General features: G+C 43.0%; 1 protein-coding gene across 1 annotated transcript; it reads left to right on the top strand.

Annotated features, from left to right (window-relative positions):
• Window positions 1-2,874: 2,874 nt before the first annotated feature.
• On the top strand, window positions 2,875-12,861 carry LOC120040426 (endothelin receptor type B-like; the record flags this gene model as incomplete). The annotated part of the gene is made up of 4 exons (XM_038985593.1): window positions 2,875-3,306; window positions 7,746-7,858; window positions 7,958-8,162; window positions 12,712-12,861. Coding segments are annotated over exons 1-4 (900 nt in total), but the record flags the coding sequence as incomplete, so codon positions are not given.
• Between the last annotated feature and the right edge of the window lie 338 nt (window positions 12,862-13,199).

The raw sequence follows: 13,199 nt of genomic DNA, 5'->3' as shown, positions 1-13,199 counted from the left end.
GGTTAGTGTATATAGGACAGATAGGAGGGTTGGGTTAGTGTATAGAGGACAGATAGGAGGGTTGGGTTAGTGTATAGAGGACAGATAGGAGGGTTGGGTTAGTGTATAGAGGACAGATAGGAGGGTTGGGTTAGTGTATAGAGGACAGATAGAAGGGTTAGTGTATAGAGGACAGATAGGAGGGTTGGGTTAGTGTATAGAGACAGATAGGAGGGTTAGGTTGTAGTGTATAGAGGACCGATAGGAGGGTTGGGTTAGTGTATAGAGGACAGATAGGAGGGTTGGTTAGGTTAGTGTATAGAGGACCGATAGGAGGGTTGGGTAGTGTATATAGAGGACAGATAGGAGGGTTGGGTTAGTGTATAGAGGACAGATTGAGGGTTAGGGTTAGTGTATAGAGGACAGATAGGAGTGTTGGGTTAGTGTCTAGAGGACAGATAGGAGGGTTGGGTTAGTTAGTGTATAGAGGACAGATAGGAGGGGTTGGGTTAGGTAGGTATAGAGGGCAGATAGGAGGGTTGGGTTAGTGTATAGAGGACAGATAGGAGGGTTGGGTTAGTGTATAGAGGACAGATAGGAGGGTTGGGTTAGTGTATAGAGGACAGATAGGAGGGTTGGGTTAGTGTATAGAGGACCGATAGGAGGGTTGGGTTAGTGTATAGAGGACAGATAGGAGGGTTAGGGTTAGTGTATAGAGGACAGATAGGAGGGTTTGGGTTAGTGTATAGAGGACAGAGAGTAGGGTTGGGTTAGTGTATAGAGGACAGATAGGAGGGTTGGGTTAGTGTATAGAGGACAGATAGGGAGGTATAGAGGACAGATAAGGTTCGTTATAGAGGACAGATAGGAGGTGTGGGTTAGTGTATAGAGGACAGATAGGAGGGTTGGGTTAGGTTAGTGTATAGAGGACAGATAGGAGGGTTGGGTTAGTGTATAGAGGACAGATAGGAGGGTTAGGTTAGTGTATAGAGGACAGATAGGAGGGTTGGGTTAGTGTATAGAGGACAGATAGAAGGGTTAGGTTAGTGTATAGAGGACAGATAGGAGGGTTGGGTTAGTGTATAGTGGACAGATAGGAGGGTTAGGTTAGTGTATAGAGGACCGATAGGAGGGTTGGGTTAGTGTATAGAGGACCGATAGGAGGGTTGGGTTAGTGTATAGAGGACAGATAGGAGGGTTGGGTTAGTGTATAGAGGACAGATAGGAGGGTTGGGTTAGTGTATAGAGGACAGATAGGAGGGTTGGGTTAGTGTATAGAGGACAGATAGGAGGGTTAGGTTAGTGTATAGAGGACAGATAGGAGGGTTGGGTTAGTGTATAGAGGACAGATAGGAGGGTTGGGTTAGGTTAGTGTATAGAGGACAGATAGGAGGGTTGGGTTAGTGTATAGAGGACAGATAGGAGGGTTGGGTTAGGTTAGTGTATAGAGGACAGATAGGAGGGTTGGGTTAGTGTATAGAGGACAGATAGAAGGGTTAGGTTAGTGTATAGAGGACAGATAGGAGGGTTGGGTTAGTGTATAGTGGACAGATAGGAGGGTTAGGTTAGTGTATAGTGGACAGATAGGAGGGTTGGGTTAGTGTATAGAGGACAGATAGGTGGGTTGGGTCCTCCCTCCAGATGTTCTATCAAGCAGCTCTTTCATACTGACCATCGCCAACATGCCCTCGGCATTATGGGCCACATGACTGGCGAATCCTGCGAAACAAAGTCCCTCTGTGTCCTGATATATATATATATATATATATATATATATACACACACACACACACACACACACACACACACACACACACACACACACACACACACAGAGAGAGAGAGAGAGATATTGACAGACGCACTAAAATAGATGTTCTTAAAGAGCAGAACAGAAGAATCTTCCACACCAGTAGTGAAAGGGGGTTGTCCAACTGAATGTATTCAACTGAAATGGGAATGATAGAAGTGCGGGCCTTAATCGACAGGCCTGGGGAACAGTGGGTTAACTGCCTTGCTCAGGGCCCGGTGAACAGTGGGTTAACTGCCTTGCTCAGGGCCCGGGGAACAGTGGGTTAACTGCCTTGCTCAGGGCCCGGGGAACAGTGGGTTAACTGCCTTGCTCAGGGCCCGGTGAACAGTGGGTTAACTGCCTTGCTCAGGGCCCGGGGAACAGTGGGTTAACTGCCTTGCTCAGGGCCCGGGGAACAGTGGGTTAACTGCCTTGCTCAGGGCCCGGGGAACAGTGGGTTAACTGCCTTGCTCAGAGCCCGGGGAACAGTAGGTTAACTGCCTTGCTCATGGCCCGGGGAACAGTGGGTTAACTGCCTTGCTCAGGGCCCGGGGAACAGTGGGTTAACTGCCTTGCTCAGGGCCCGGGGAACAGTGGGTTAACTGCCTTGCTCAGGGCCCGGGGAACAGTGGGTTAACTGCCTTGCTCAGGGGCAGAACCACACATTTGTACTTTGTCAGCTCTGGGATTCGATCCAGCAACCTTCCAGTTACTGGCCCAACGCTTTAACCACTAGGCTACCTGCCAAAGTGCCACAGTGTGTGACGTTTCTGCCTCTGTTTTTCCTCCAGGTCGCTGAGAGGAGAGAACACAGTGATCCAGGACCTGAGAGTCTGTCTGTGTCTGTCTGTCTGTGTCTGTCTGTCTGTCTGTCTGTCTGTCTGTCTGTCTGTCTGTCTGTCTGTCTGTCTGTCTGTCTGTCTGTCTGAGTCTCTGAGAGTCTGTCTGTCTGTTTGTGTCTGAGTCTCTGAGAGAGTGTCTGTCTTTGTGTCTGAGTCTCTGAGAGTGTGTATGTCTGTCTGTCTGTTTGTGTCTGAGTCTCTGAGAGAGTGTCTGTCTGTTTGTGTGTGTGTTGTTGTCGCTGCGTCTGTGTGTGAGTGAGGATGAGGTCATCAGGACTACTACTGTGTGTACTGGCTGTAGCGACGGCGTCCTCCCGGTTCCCCCGTGACACGTCATCTCAGAGCCCCAGGGTCATTACGGAGGAGACCAACCCCCCCAACCTTCTCCTGGACACTCTGAACCCCAACAGCTCCCTCCCTGTCCCCCCTCTCCCTCCCGCCTTCCGACCACGCCCACCAGGCCCCTACCCCCCCATGTGTATCAAGCCCACAGAGATTAAACAAGCCTTTAAATATGTGAACACGGTGGTGAGCTGTGTGATCTTGGTGGTGGGGATGATCGGTAACTCCACCCTATTAAGGATCATCTATAAGAACAAGTGTATGAGAAACGGACCCAACATTCTGATTGGCTCTCTTGCCTTGGGGGATCTTCTCTACATCCTCATCGCTATCCCCATCAACGTCTTCAAGGTAGGGAGTAGGGAGGGTCACACTAACCCTAACCCCAACCCTAACCCTAACTCTAACAAGGTAGGGAGGGGTCACCACACTAACCCTAACCCCATAAATGGAGCACACAAATGCCGTCAACAGTTATAATAATCAACAGTTATGATAATCAACAGTTATGATAATCAACAGTTATAGTAATCAACAGTTATAATAATCAACAGTTATGATAATCAACAGTTATGATAATCAACAGTTATAATAATCAACAGTTATGATAATCAACAGTTATAATAATCAACAGTTATGATAATCAACAGTTATAATAATCAACAGTTATAGTAATCAACAGTTATGATAATCAACAGTTATAATAATCAACAGTTATAGCAATCAACAGTTATGATAATCAACAGTTATGATAATCAACAGTTATAGTAATCAACAGTTATGATAATCAACAGTTATGATAATCAACAGTTATAATAATCAACAGTTATAATAATCAACAGTTATAGTAATCAACAGTTATAATAATCAACAGTTATAGTAATCAACAGTTATAATAATCAACAGTTATAATAATCAACAGTTATGATAATCAACAGTTATAGTAATCAACAGTTATAATAATCAACAGTTATGATAATCAACAGTTAAGATAATCAACAGTTATGATAATCAACAGTTATAATAATCAACAGTTATGATAATCAACAGTTATGATAATCAACAGTTATGATAATCAACAGTTATAATAATCAACAGTTATAATAATCAACAGTTATGATAATCAACAGTTAAGATAATCAACAGTTATGATAATCAACAGTTATAATAATCAACAGTTATGATAATCAACAGTTATGACCGTCAACAGGTTTAGCCGTCAACAGGTATAGTAGTCAAAACAGTTACAGTAGTCAACAACAATTACAGTAGTCAACAACAGTTACAGTGGTCAACAACAGTTACAGTAGTCAACAGTTACAGTAGTCAACAACAGTTACAGTAGTCAACAACAGTTACAGTAGTCAACAACAGTTACAGTAGTCAACAGTTACAGTAGTCAACAACAGTTATAGTGGTCAACAACAGTTACAGTGGTCAACAACAGTTACAGTGGTCAACAACAGTTACAGTGGTCAACAACAGTTACAGTAGTCAACAACAGTTACAGTAGTCAACAACAGTTACAGTAGTCAACAACAGTTACAGTAGTCAACAGTTACAGTAGTCAACAGCAGTTACAGTAGTCAACAGTTACAGTAGTCAACAACAGTTACAGTAGTCAACAACAGTTACAGTAGTCAACAGTTACAGTAGTCAACAACAGTTACAGTAGTCAACAACAGTTACAGTAGTCAACAGTTACAGTAGTCAACAACAGTTACAGTAGTCAACAACAGTTACAGTAGTCAACAACAGTTACAGTAGTCAACAACAGTTACAGTAGTCAACAACAGTTACAGTAGTCAACAGCAGTTACAGTAGTCAACAGTTACAGTAGTCAACAACAGTTACAGTAGTCAACAACAGTTACAGTAGTCAACAGTTACAGTAGTCAACAACAGTTACAGTAGTCAACAGTTACAGTAGTCAACAGTTACAGTAGTCAACAACAGTTACAGTAGTCAACAGTTACAGTAGTCAACAACAGTTACAGTGGTCAACAACAGTTACAGTAGTCAACAGTTACAGTAGTCAACAACAGTTATAGTGGTCAACAACAGTTACAGTGGTCAACAACAGTTACAGTAGTCAACAACAGTTATAGTAGTCAACAACAGTTATAGTAGTCAACAACAGTTACTGTAGTCAACAACAGTTACAGTGGTCAACAACAGTTACAGTAGTCAACAACAGTTATAGTAGTCAACAACAGTTACAGTAGTCAACAACAGTTACAGTAGTCAACAACAGTTACAGTAGTCAACAACAGTTACAGTAGTCAACAACAGTTACAGTAGTCAACAGTTACAGTAGTCAACAACAGTTACAGTGGTCAACAGTTACAGTGGTCAACAATAGTTACAGTGGTCAACAACAGTTATAGTAGTCAACAGTTACAGTAGTCAACAACAGTTACAGTAGTCAACAACAGTTACAGTGGTCAACAGCAGTTACAGTAGTCAACAGTTACAGTAGTCAACAACAGTTACAGTGGTCAACAACAGTTACAGTAGTCAACAACAGTTACAGTGGTCAACAACAGTTACAGTAGTCAACAACAGTTACAGTAGTCAACAGTTACAGTGGTCAACAACAGTTACAGTGGTCAACAACAGTTACAGTAGTCAACAACAGTTACAGTAGTCAACAACAGTTACAGTAGTCAACAACAGTTACAGTGGTCAACAACAGTTACAGTGGTCAACAACAGTTACAGTAGTCAACAACAGTTACAGTAGTCAACAGTTACAGTGGTCAACAACAGTTACAGTAGTCAACAACAGTTACAGTAGTCAACAACAGTTATAGTAGTCAACAACAGTTACTGTAGTCAACAACAGTTACAGTGGTCAACAACAGTTACAGTAGTCAACAGTTACAGTAGTCAACAGTTACAGTAGTCAACAGTTACAGTAGTCAACAACAGTTACAGTGGTCAACAACAGTTACAGTAGTCAACAGTTACAGTAGTCAACAACAGTTACAGTAGTCAACAACAGTTACAGTAGTCAACAACAGTTACAGTAGTCAACAGTTACAGTAGTCAACAGTTACAGTAGTCAACAACAGTTACAGTGGTCAACAGCAGTTACAGTAGTCAACAGTTACAGTAGTCAACAACAGTTACAGTAGTCAACAGTTACAGTAGTCAACAGTTACAGTAGTCAACAACAGTTACAGTGGTCAACAGCAGTTACAGTGGTCAACAACAGTTACAGTAGTCAACAACAGTTACAGTAGTCAACAACAGTTACAGTGGTCAACAACAGTTACAGTGGTCAACAGTTACAGTGGTCAACAACAGTTACAGTAGTCAACAGTTACAGTAGTCAACAACAGTTACAGTAGTCAACAACAGTTACAGTGGTCAACAACAGTTACAGTGGTCAACAACAGTTACAGTAGTCAACAGTTACAGTGGTCAACAACAGTTACAGTAGTCAACAACAGTTATAGTGGTCAACAACAGTTACAGTAGTCAACAACAGTTACAGTGGTCAACAACAGTTACAGTAGTCAACAACAGTTACAGTAGTCAACAACAGTTACAGTAGTCAACAACAGTTACAGTGGTCAACAACAGTTACAGTAGTCAACAACAGTTACAGTAGTCAACAACAGTTACAGTAGTCAACAACAGTTACAGTGGTCAACAACAGTTACAGTAGTCAACAGTTACAGTGGTCAACAACAGTTATAGTGGTCAACAACAGTTACAGTGGTCAACAACAGTTACAGTGGTCAACAGTTACAGTAGTCAACAACAGTTACAGTGGTCAACAGTTACAGTGGCCAACAACAGTTACAGTAGTCAACAACAGTTATAGTAGTCAACAACAGTTACAGTAGTCAACAGTTACAGTAGTCAACAACAGTTACAGTGGTCAACAACAGTTACAGTAGTCAACTGGACTGACCCACATATAGAGACAGAGTCCTGGACTGACCCTCATATAGAGACAGAGTCCTGGACTGACCCTCGTATAGAGACAGAGTCCTGGACTGACCCTCATATAGAGACAGAGTCCTGGACTGACCCTCATATAGAGACAGAGTCCTGGACTGACCCTCGTATAGAGACAGAGTCCTGGACTGACCCTCATATAGAGACAGAGTCCTGGACTGACCCTCATATAGAGACAGAGTCCTGGACTGACCCTCGTATAGAGACAGAGTCCTGGACTGACCCTCATATAGAGACAGAGTCCTGGACTGACCCTCGTATAGAGACAGAGTCCTGGACTGACCCTCATATAGAGACAGAGTCCTGGACTGACCCTCATATAGAGACAGAGTCCTGGACTGACCCTCATATAGAGACAGAGTCCTGGACTGACCCTCATATAGAGACAGAGACGGAGGGAAATTAAAATGTGAAAAATAAGCTGCTAACTGATCTCTTCCCTTTCTCTTTCTCCTCCTCTCCTCTCACATGCTCTCTGCTCCTTTTCTCTCCATTTCCTATCCATTTCCTCTCCTCCCCTCCTTCTCTCTCTCCTCTCCTCCCCTCCTTCTCTCTCTCCTCTCCTCCCCTCCTTCTCTCTCTCCTCTCCTCCCCTCCTTCTCTCTCTCCTATCCTCCCCTCCTTCTCTCTCTCCTCTCCTCCTCTCTCTCCTCTCCTCCTTCTCTCTCTTCTCTCCTCCCCTCCTTCTCTCTCTCCTCCCCTCCTTCTCTCTCTCCTCTCCTCCCCTCCTTCTCTCTCTCCTCTCCTCCCCTCCTTCTCTCTCTCCTCTCCTCCCCTCCTTCTCTCTCTCCTCTCCTCCCTCTCTTGCTCCTCTCCTCTCTAGCTGATAGCAGAAGACTGGCCGTTTGGGGTTCATGTTTGCAAGTTGATGCCCTTTATCCAGAAGGCTTCAGTAGGAATCACTGTCCTCAGCCTGTGTGCCCTGAGCATCGACAGGTCAGTAGCAAACACACACAAATGGATGACCGCACATTCATACACATATGGACAGTAAGTGGAGAAAATGTCTCTGTGTGTGTGTGTGTGTGTGTCTAGGTACCATGCGGTGACGTCGTGGAGTAGGGTGAAGAGGATAGGGATCCCTCTGTGGAAGGCTATGCAGGTCACATTCATATGGCTGGTAGCTGTCCTGCTGGCTGTTCCGGAGGCTGTGGCCTTTGACATGATGGAGATGCCTTACAGAGGCAGCAAGCTACGAGTCTGTCTGTTACACCCCCAGCAGAACACTGCTTTTATGAAGGTACACACAAACACATTGTATCTTGACAGCCAGACACTTGATTGCCCCCCCTCCATTGCCCCCCCCTCCCATGTTGTAACATGACATTACCCCGATATATCACCCTGTTGTAACATAACATTACCCCGATATATCACCCTGTTGTAACATGACATTACCCCGATATATCACCCTGTTGTAACATGACATTACCCCGATATATCACCCTGTTGTAACATAACATTACCCCGATATATCACCCTGTTGTAACATGAATTACCCCGATATATCACCCTGGTGTAACATGACATTACCCCGATATATCACCCTGTTGTAACATAACATTACCCCGATATATCACCCTGTTGTAACATGAATTACCCCGATATATCACCCTGGTGTAACATGACATTACCCCGATATATCACCCTGTTGTAACATAACATTACCCCGATATATCACCCTGTTGTAACATAACATTACCCCGATATATCACCCTGTTGTAACATGACATTACCCCGATATATCACCCTGTTGTAACATGACATTACCCCGATATATCACCCTGTTGTAACATGACATTACCCCGATATATCACCCTGTTGTACCATGACATTACCCCGATATATCACCCTGTTGTAACATGACATTACCCCGATATATCACCCTGTTGTAACATGACATTACCCCGATATATCACCCTGTTGTAACATGACATTACCCCGATATATCACCCTGTTGTAACATAACATTACCCCGATATATCACCCTGTTGTAACATGACATTACCCCGATATATCACCCTGTTATAACATTACCCCGATATATCACCCTGTTGTAACATGACATTACCCCGATATATCACCCTGTTGTACCATGACATTACCCCGATATATCACCCTGTTGTAACATGACATTACCCCGATATATCACCCTGTTGTAACATGACATTACCCCGATATATCACCCTGTTGTAACATGACATTACCCCGATATATCACCCTGTTGTAACATGACATTACCCCGATATATAACCCTGTTGTAACATAACATTACCCCGATATATCACCCTGTTGTAACATAACATTACCCCGATATCACCCTGTTGTAACATTACCCCGATATATCACCCTGTTGTAACATGACATTACCCCGATATATCACCCTGTTGTACCATGACATTACCCCGATATATCACCCTGTTGTAACATAACATTACCCCGATATATCACCCTGTTGTAACATGACATTACCCCGATATATCACCCTGTTGTAACATGACATTACCCCGATATATCACCCTGTTGTACCATGACATTACCCCGATATATCAGCCTGTTGTAACATGACATTACCCCGATATATCACCCTGTTGTAACATGACATTACCCCGATATATCACCCTGTTGTAACATGACATTACCCCGATATATCACCCTGTTGTAACATAACATTACCCCGATATATCACCCTGTTGTAACATGACATTACCCCGATATATCACCCTGTTGTAACATGACATTACCCCGATATATCACCCTGTTGTAACATGACATTACCCCGATATATCACCCTGTTGTAACATGACATTACCCCGATATATCACCTTGTTGTAACATAACATTACCCCGATATATCACCCTGTTATAACATTACCCCGATATATCACCCTGTTGTAACATGACATTACCCCGATATATCACCTTGTTGTAACATGACATTACCCCGATATATCACCCTGTTATAACATTACCCCGATATATCACCCTGTTGTAACATGACATTACCCCGATATATCACCCTGTTGTAACATGACATTACCCCGATATATCACCCTGTTGTAACATGACATTACCCCGATATATCACCCTGTTGTACCATGACATTACCCCGATATATCACCCTGTTGTAACATGACATTACCCCGATATATCACCCTGTTGTACCATGACATTACCCCGATATATCACCCTGTTGTAACATGACATTACCCCGATATATCACCCTGTTGTAACATAACATTACCCCGATATATCACCCTGTTGTAACATGACATTACCCCGATATATCACCCTGTTGTAACATAACATTACCCCGATATATCACCCTGTTGTAACATAACATTACCCCGATATATCACCCTGTTGTAACATGACATTACCCCGATATATCACCCTGTTGTAACATTACCCCGATATATCACCCTGTTGTAACATAACATTACCCCGATATATCACCCTGTTGTAACATAACATTACCCCGATATATCACCCTGTTGTAACATAACATTACCCCGATATATCACCCTGTTGTAACATTACCCCGATATATCACCCTGTTGTAACATGACATTACCCCGATATATCACCCTGTTGTAACATGACATTACCCCGATATATCACCCTGTTGTAACATGACATTACCCCGATATATCACCCTGTTGTAACATGACATTACCCCGATATATCACCCTGTTGTAACATGACATTACCCCGATATATCACCCTGTTGTAACATGACATTACCCCGATATATCACCCTGTTGTAACATGACATTACCCCGATATATCACCCTGTTGTACCATGACATTACCCCGATATATCACCCTGTTGTAACATGACATTACCCCGATATATCACCCTGTTGTAACATAACATTACCCCGATATATCACCCTGTTGTAACATGACATTACCCCGATATATCACCCTGTTGTAACATGACATTACCCCGATATATCACCCTGTTGTACCATGACATTACCCCGATATATCAGCCTGTTGTAACATGACATTACCCCGATATATCACCCTGTTGTAACATGACATTACCCCGATATATCACCCTGTTGTAACATGACATTACCCCGATATATCACCCTGTTGTAACATAACATTACCCCGATATATCACCCTGTTGTAACATGACATTACCCCGATATATCACCCTGTTGTAACATGACATTACCCCGATATATCACCCTGTTGTAACATGACATTACCCCGATATATCACCCTGTTGTAACATGACATTACCCCGATATATCACCTTGTTGTAACATAACATTACCCCGATATATCACCCTGTTATAACATTACCCCGATATATCACCCTGTTGTAACATGACATTACCCCGATATATCACCTTGTTGTAACATGACATTACCCCGATATATCACCCTGTTATAACATTACCCCGATATATCACCCTGTTGTAACATGACATTACCCCGATATATCACCCTGTTGTAACATGACATTACCCCGATATATCACCCTGTTGTAACATGACATTACCCCGATATATCACCCTGTTGTACCATGACATTACCCCGATATATCACCCTGTTGTAACATGACATTACCCCGATATATCACCCTGTTGTACCATGACATTACCCCGATATATCACCCTGTTGTAACATGACATTACCCCGATATATCACCCTGTTGTAACATAACATTACCCCGATATATCACCCTGTTGTAACATGACATTACCCCGATATATCACCCTGTTGTAACATAACATTACCCCGATATATCACCCTGTTGTAACATAACATTACCCCGATATATCACCCTGTTGTAACATGACATTACCCCGATATATCACCCTGTTGTAACATTACCCCGATATATCACCCTGTTGTAACATGACATTACCCCGATATATAACCCTGTTGTAACATAACATTACCCCGATATATCACCCTGTTGTAACATAACATTACCCCGATATATCACCCTGTTGTAACATTACCCCGATATATCACCCTGTTGTAACATGACATTACCCCGATATATCACCCTGTTGTAACATGACATTACCCCGATATATCACCCTGTTGTAACATGACATTACCCCGATATATCACCCTGTTGTAACATGACATTACCCCGATATATCACCCTGTTGTAACATGACATTACCCCGATATATCACCCTGTTGTAACATGACATTACCCCGATATATCACCCTGTTGTAACATGACATTACCCCGATATATCACCCTGTTGTACCATGACATTACCCCGATATATCACCCTGTTGTAACATGACATTACCCCGATATATCACCCTGTTGTAACATGACATTACCCCGATATATCACCCTGTTGTAACATGACATTACCCCGATATATCACCCTGTTGTACCATGACATTACCCCGATATATCACCTTGTTGTAACATAACATTACCCCGATATATCACCCTGTTATAACATTACCCCGATATATCACCCTGTTGTAACATGACATTACCCCGATATATCACCCTGTTGTAACATGACATTACCCCGATATATCACCCTGTTGTAACATAACATTACCCCGATATATCACCCTGTTGTAACATGACATTACCCCGATATATCACCATGTTGTACCTTGACATTACCCCGATATATCACCCTGTTGTACCATGACATTACCCCGATATATCACTCTGTTGTAACATGACATTACCCCAATATATCACCCTCTGTTCTACCATGAGATTACCCCAATATATGACTGCTAAAAGCAGCAGACTTGTGACAGTGTTGTAACCATGGTGTTGTCAGTTCTACCAGGATGTGAAGGACTGGTGGTTGCTAGGGTTCTATTTCTGTCTTCCTCTGGCCTGCACCGGCGTCTTCTACACCCTGATGTCCTGGGGGATGTTGAGCAGGAAGAAGGGCATGAGGATTGCTCTCAACGACCACATGAAACAGGTCTGTCTGACCTTCTGTATAACCTGTCTGGCTTTCCTTCTGTATAACCTGTCTGGCTATATAACCCATGTTTCTGTCTGTGTGTTTAACCTGTCCGTCTGTCTGTCTGTCCTTCTGTATAACCCAGGTCTGTCTGTCTGTCTGACCTGTCTGTCTGTCTGTCCTTCTGTATAACCCAGGTCTGTCTGTCTATCTGACCTGTCTATCTGGCTGTCCTTCTGTATAACCCAGGTCTGTCTGACCTGTCTGGCTGTCTGTCCTTCTGTATAACCTGTCTGGCTATATAACCCATGTTTCTGTCTGTCTGTGTGTTTAACCTGTCCGTCTGTCTGTCTGAC

This window comes from Salvelinus namaycush, unplaced genomic scaffold, assembly GCF_016432855.1.
Source record: "Salvelinus namaycush isolate Seneca unplaced genomic scaffold, SaNama_1.0 Scaffold3517, whole genome shotgun sequence".
Classification (NCBI taxonomy): Eukaryota; Metazoa; Chordata; class Actinopteri; order Salmoniformes; family Salmonidae; genus Salvelinus; species Salvelinus namaycush.
The sequence above is the reverse complement of the archived record's forward strand: the minus strand, read 5'-3'. Positions and strand labels throughout refer to the sequence as shown.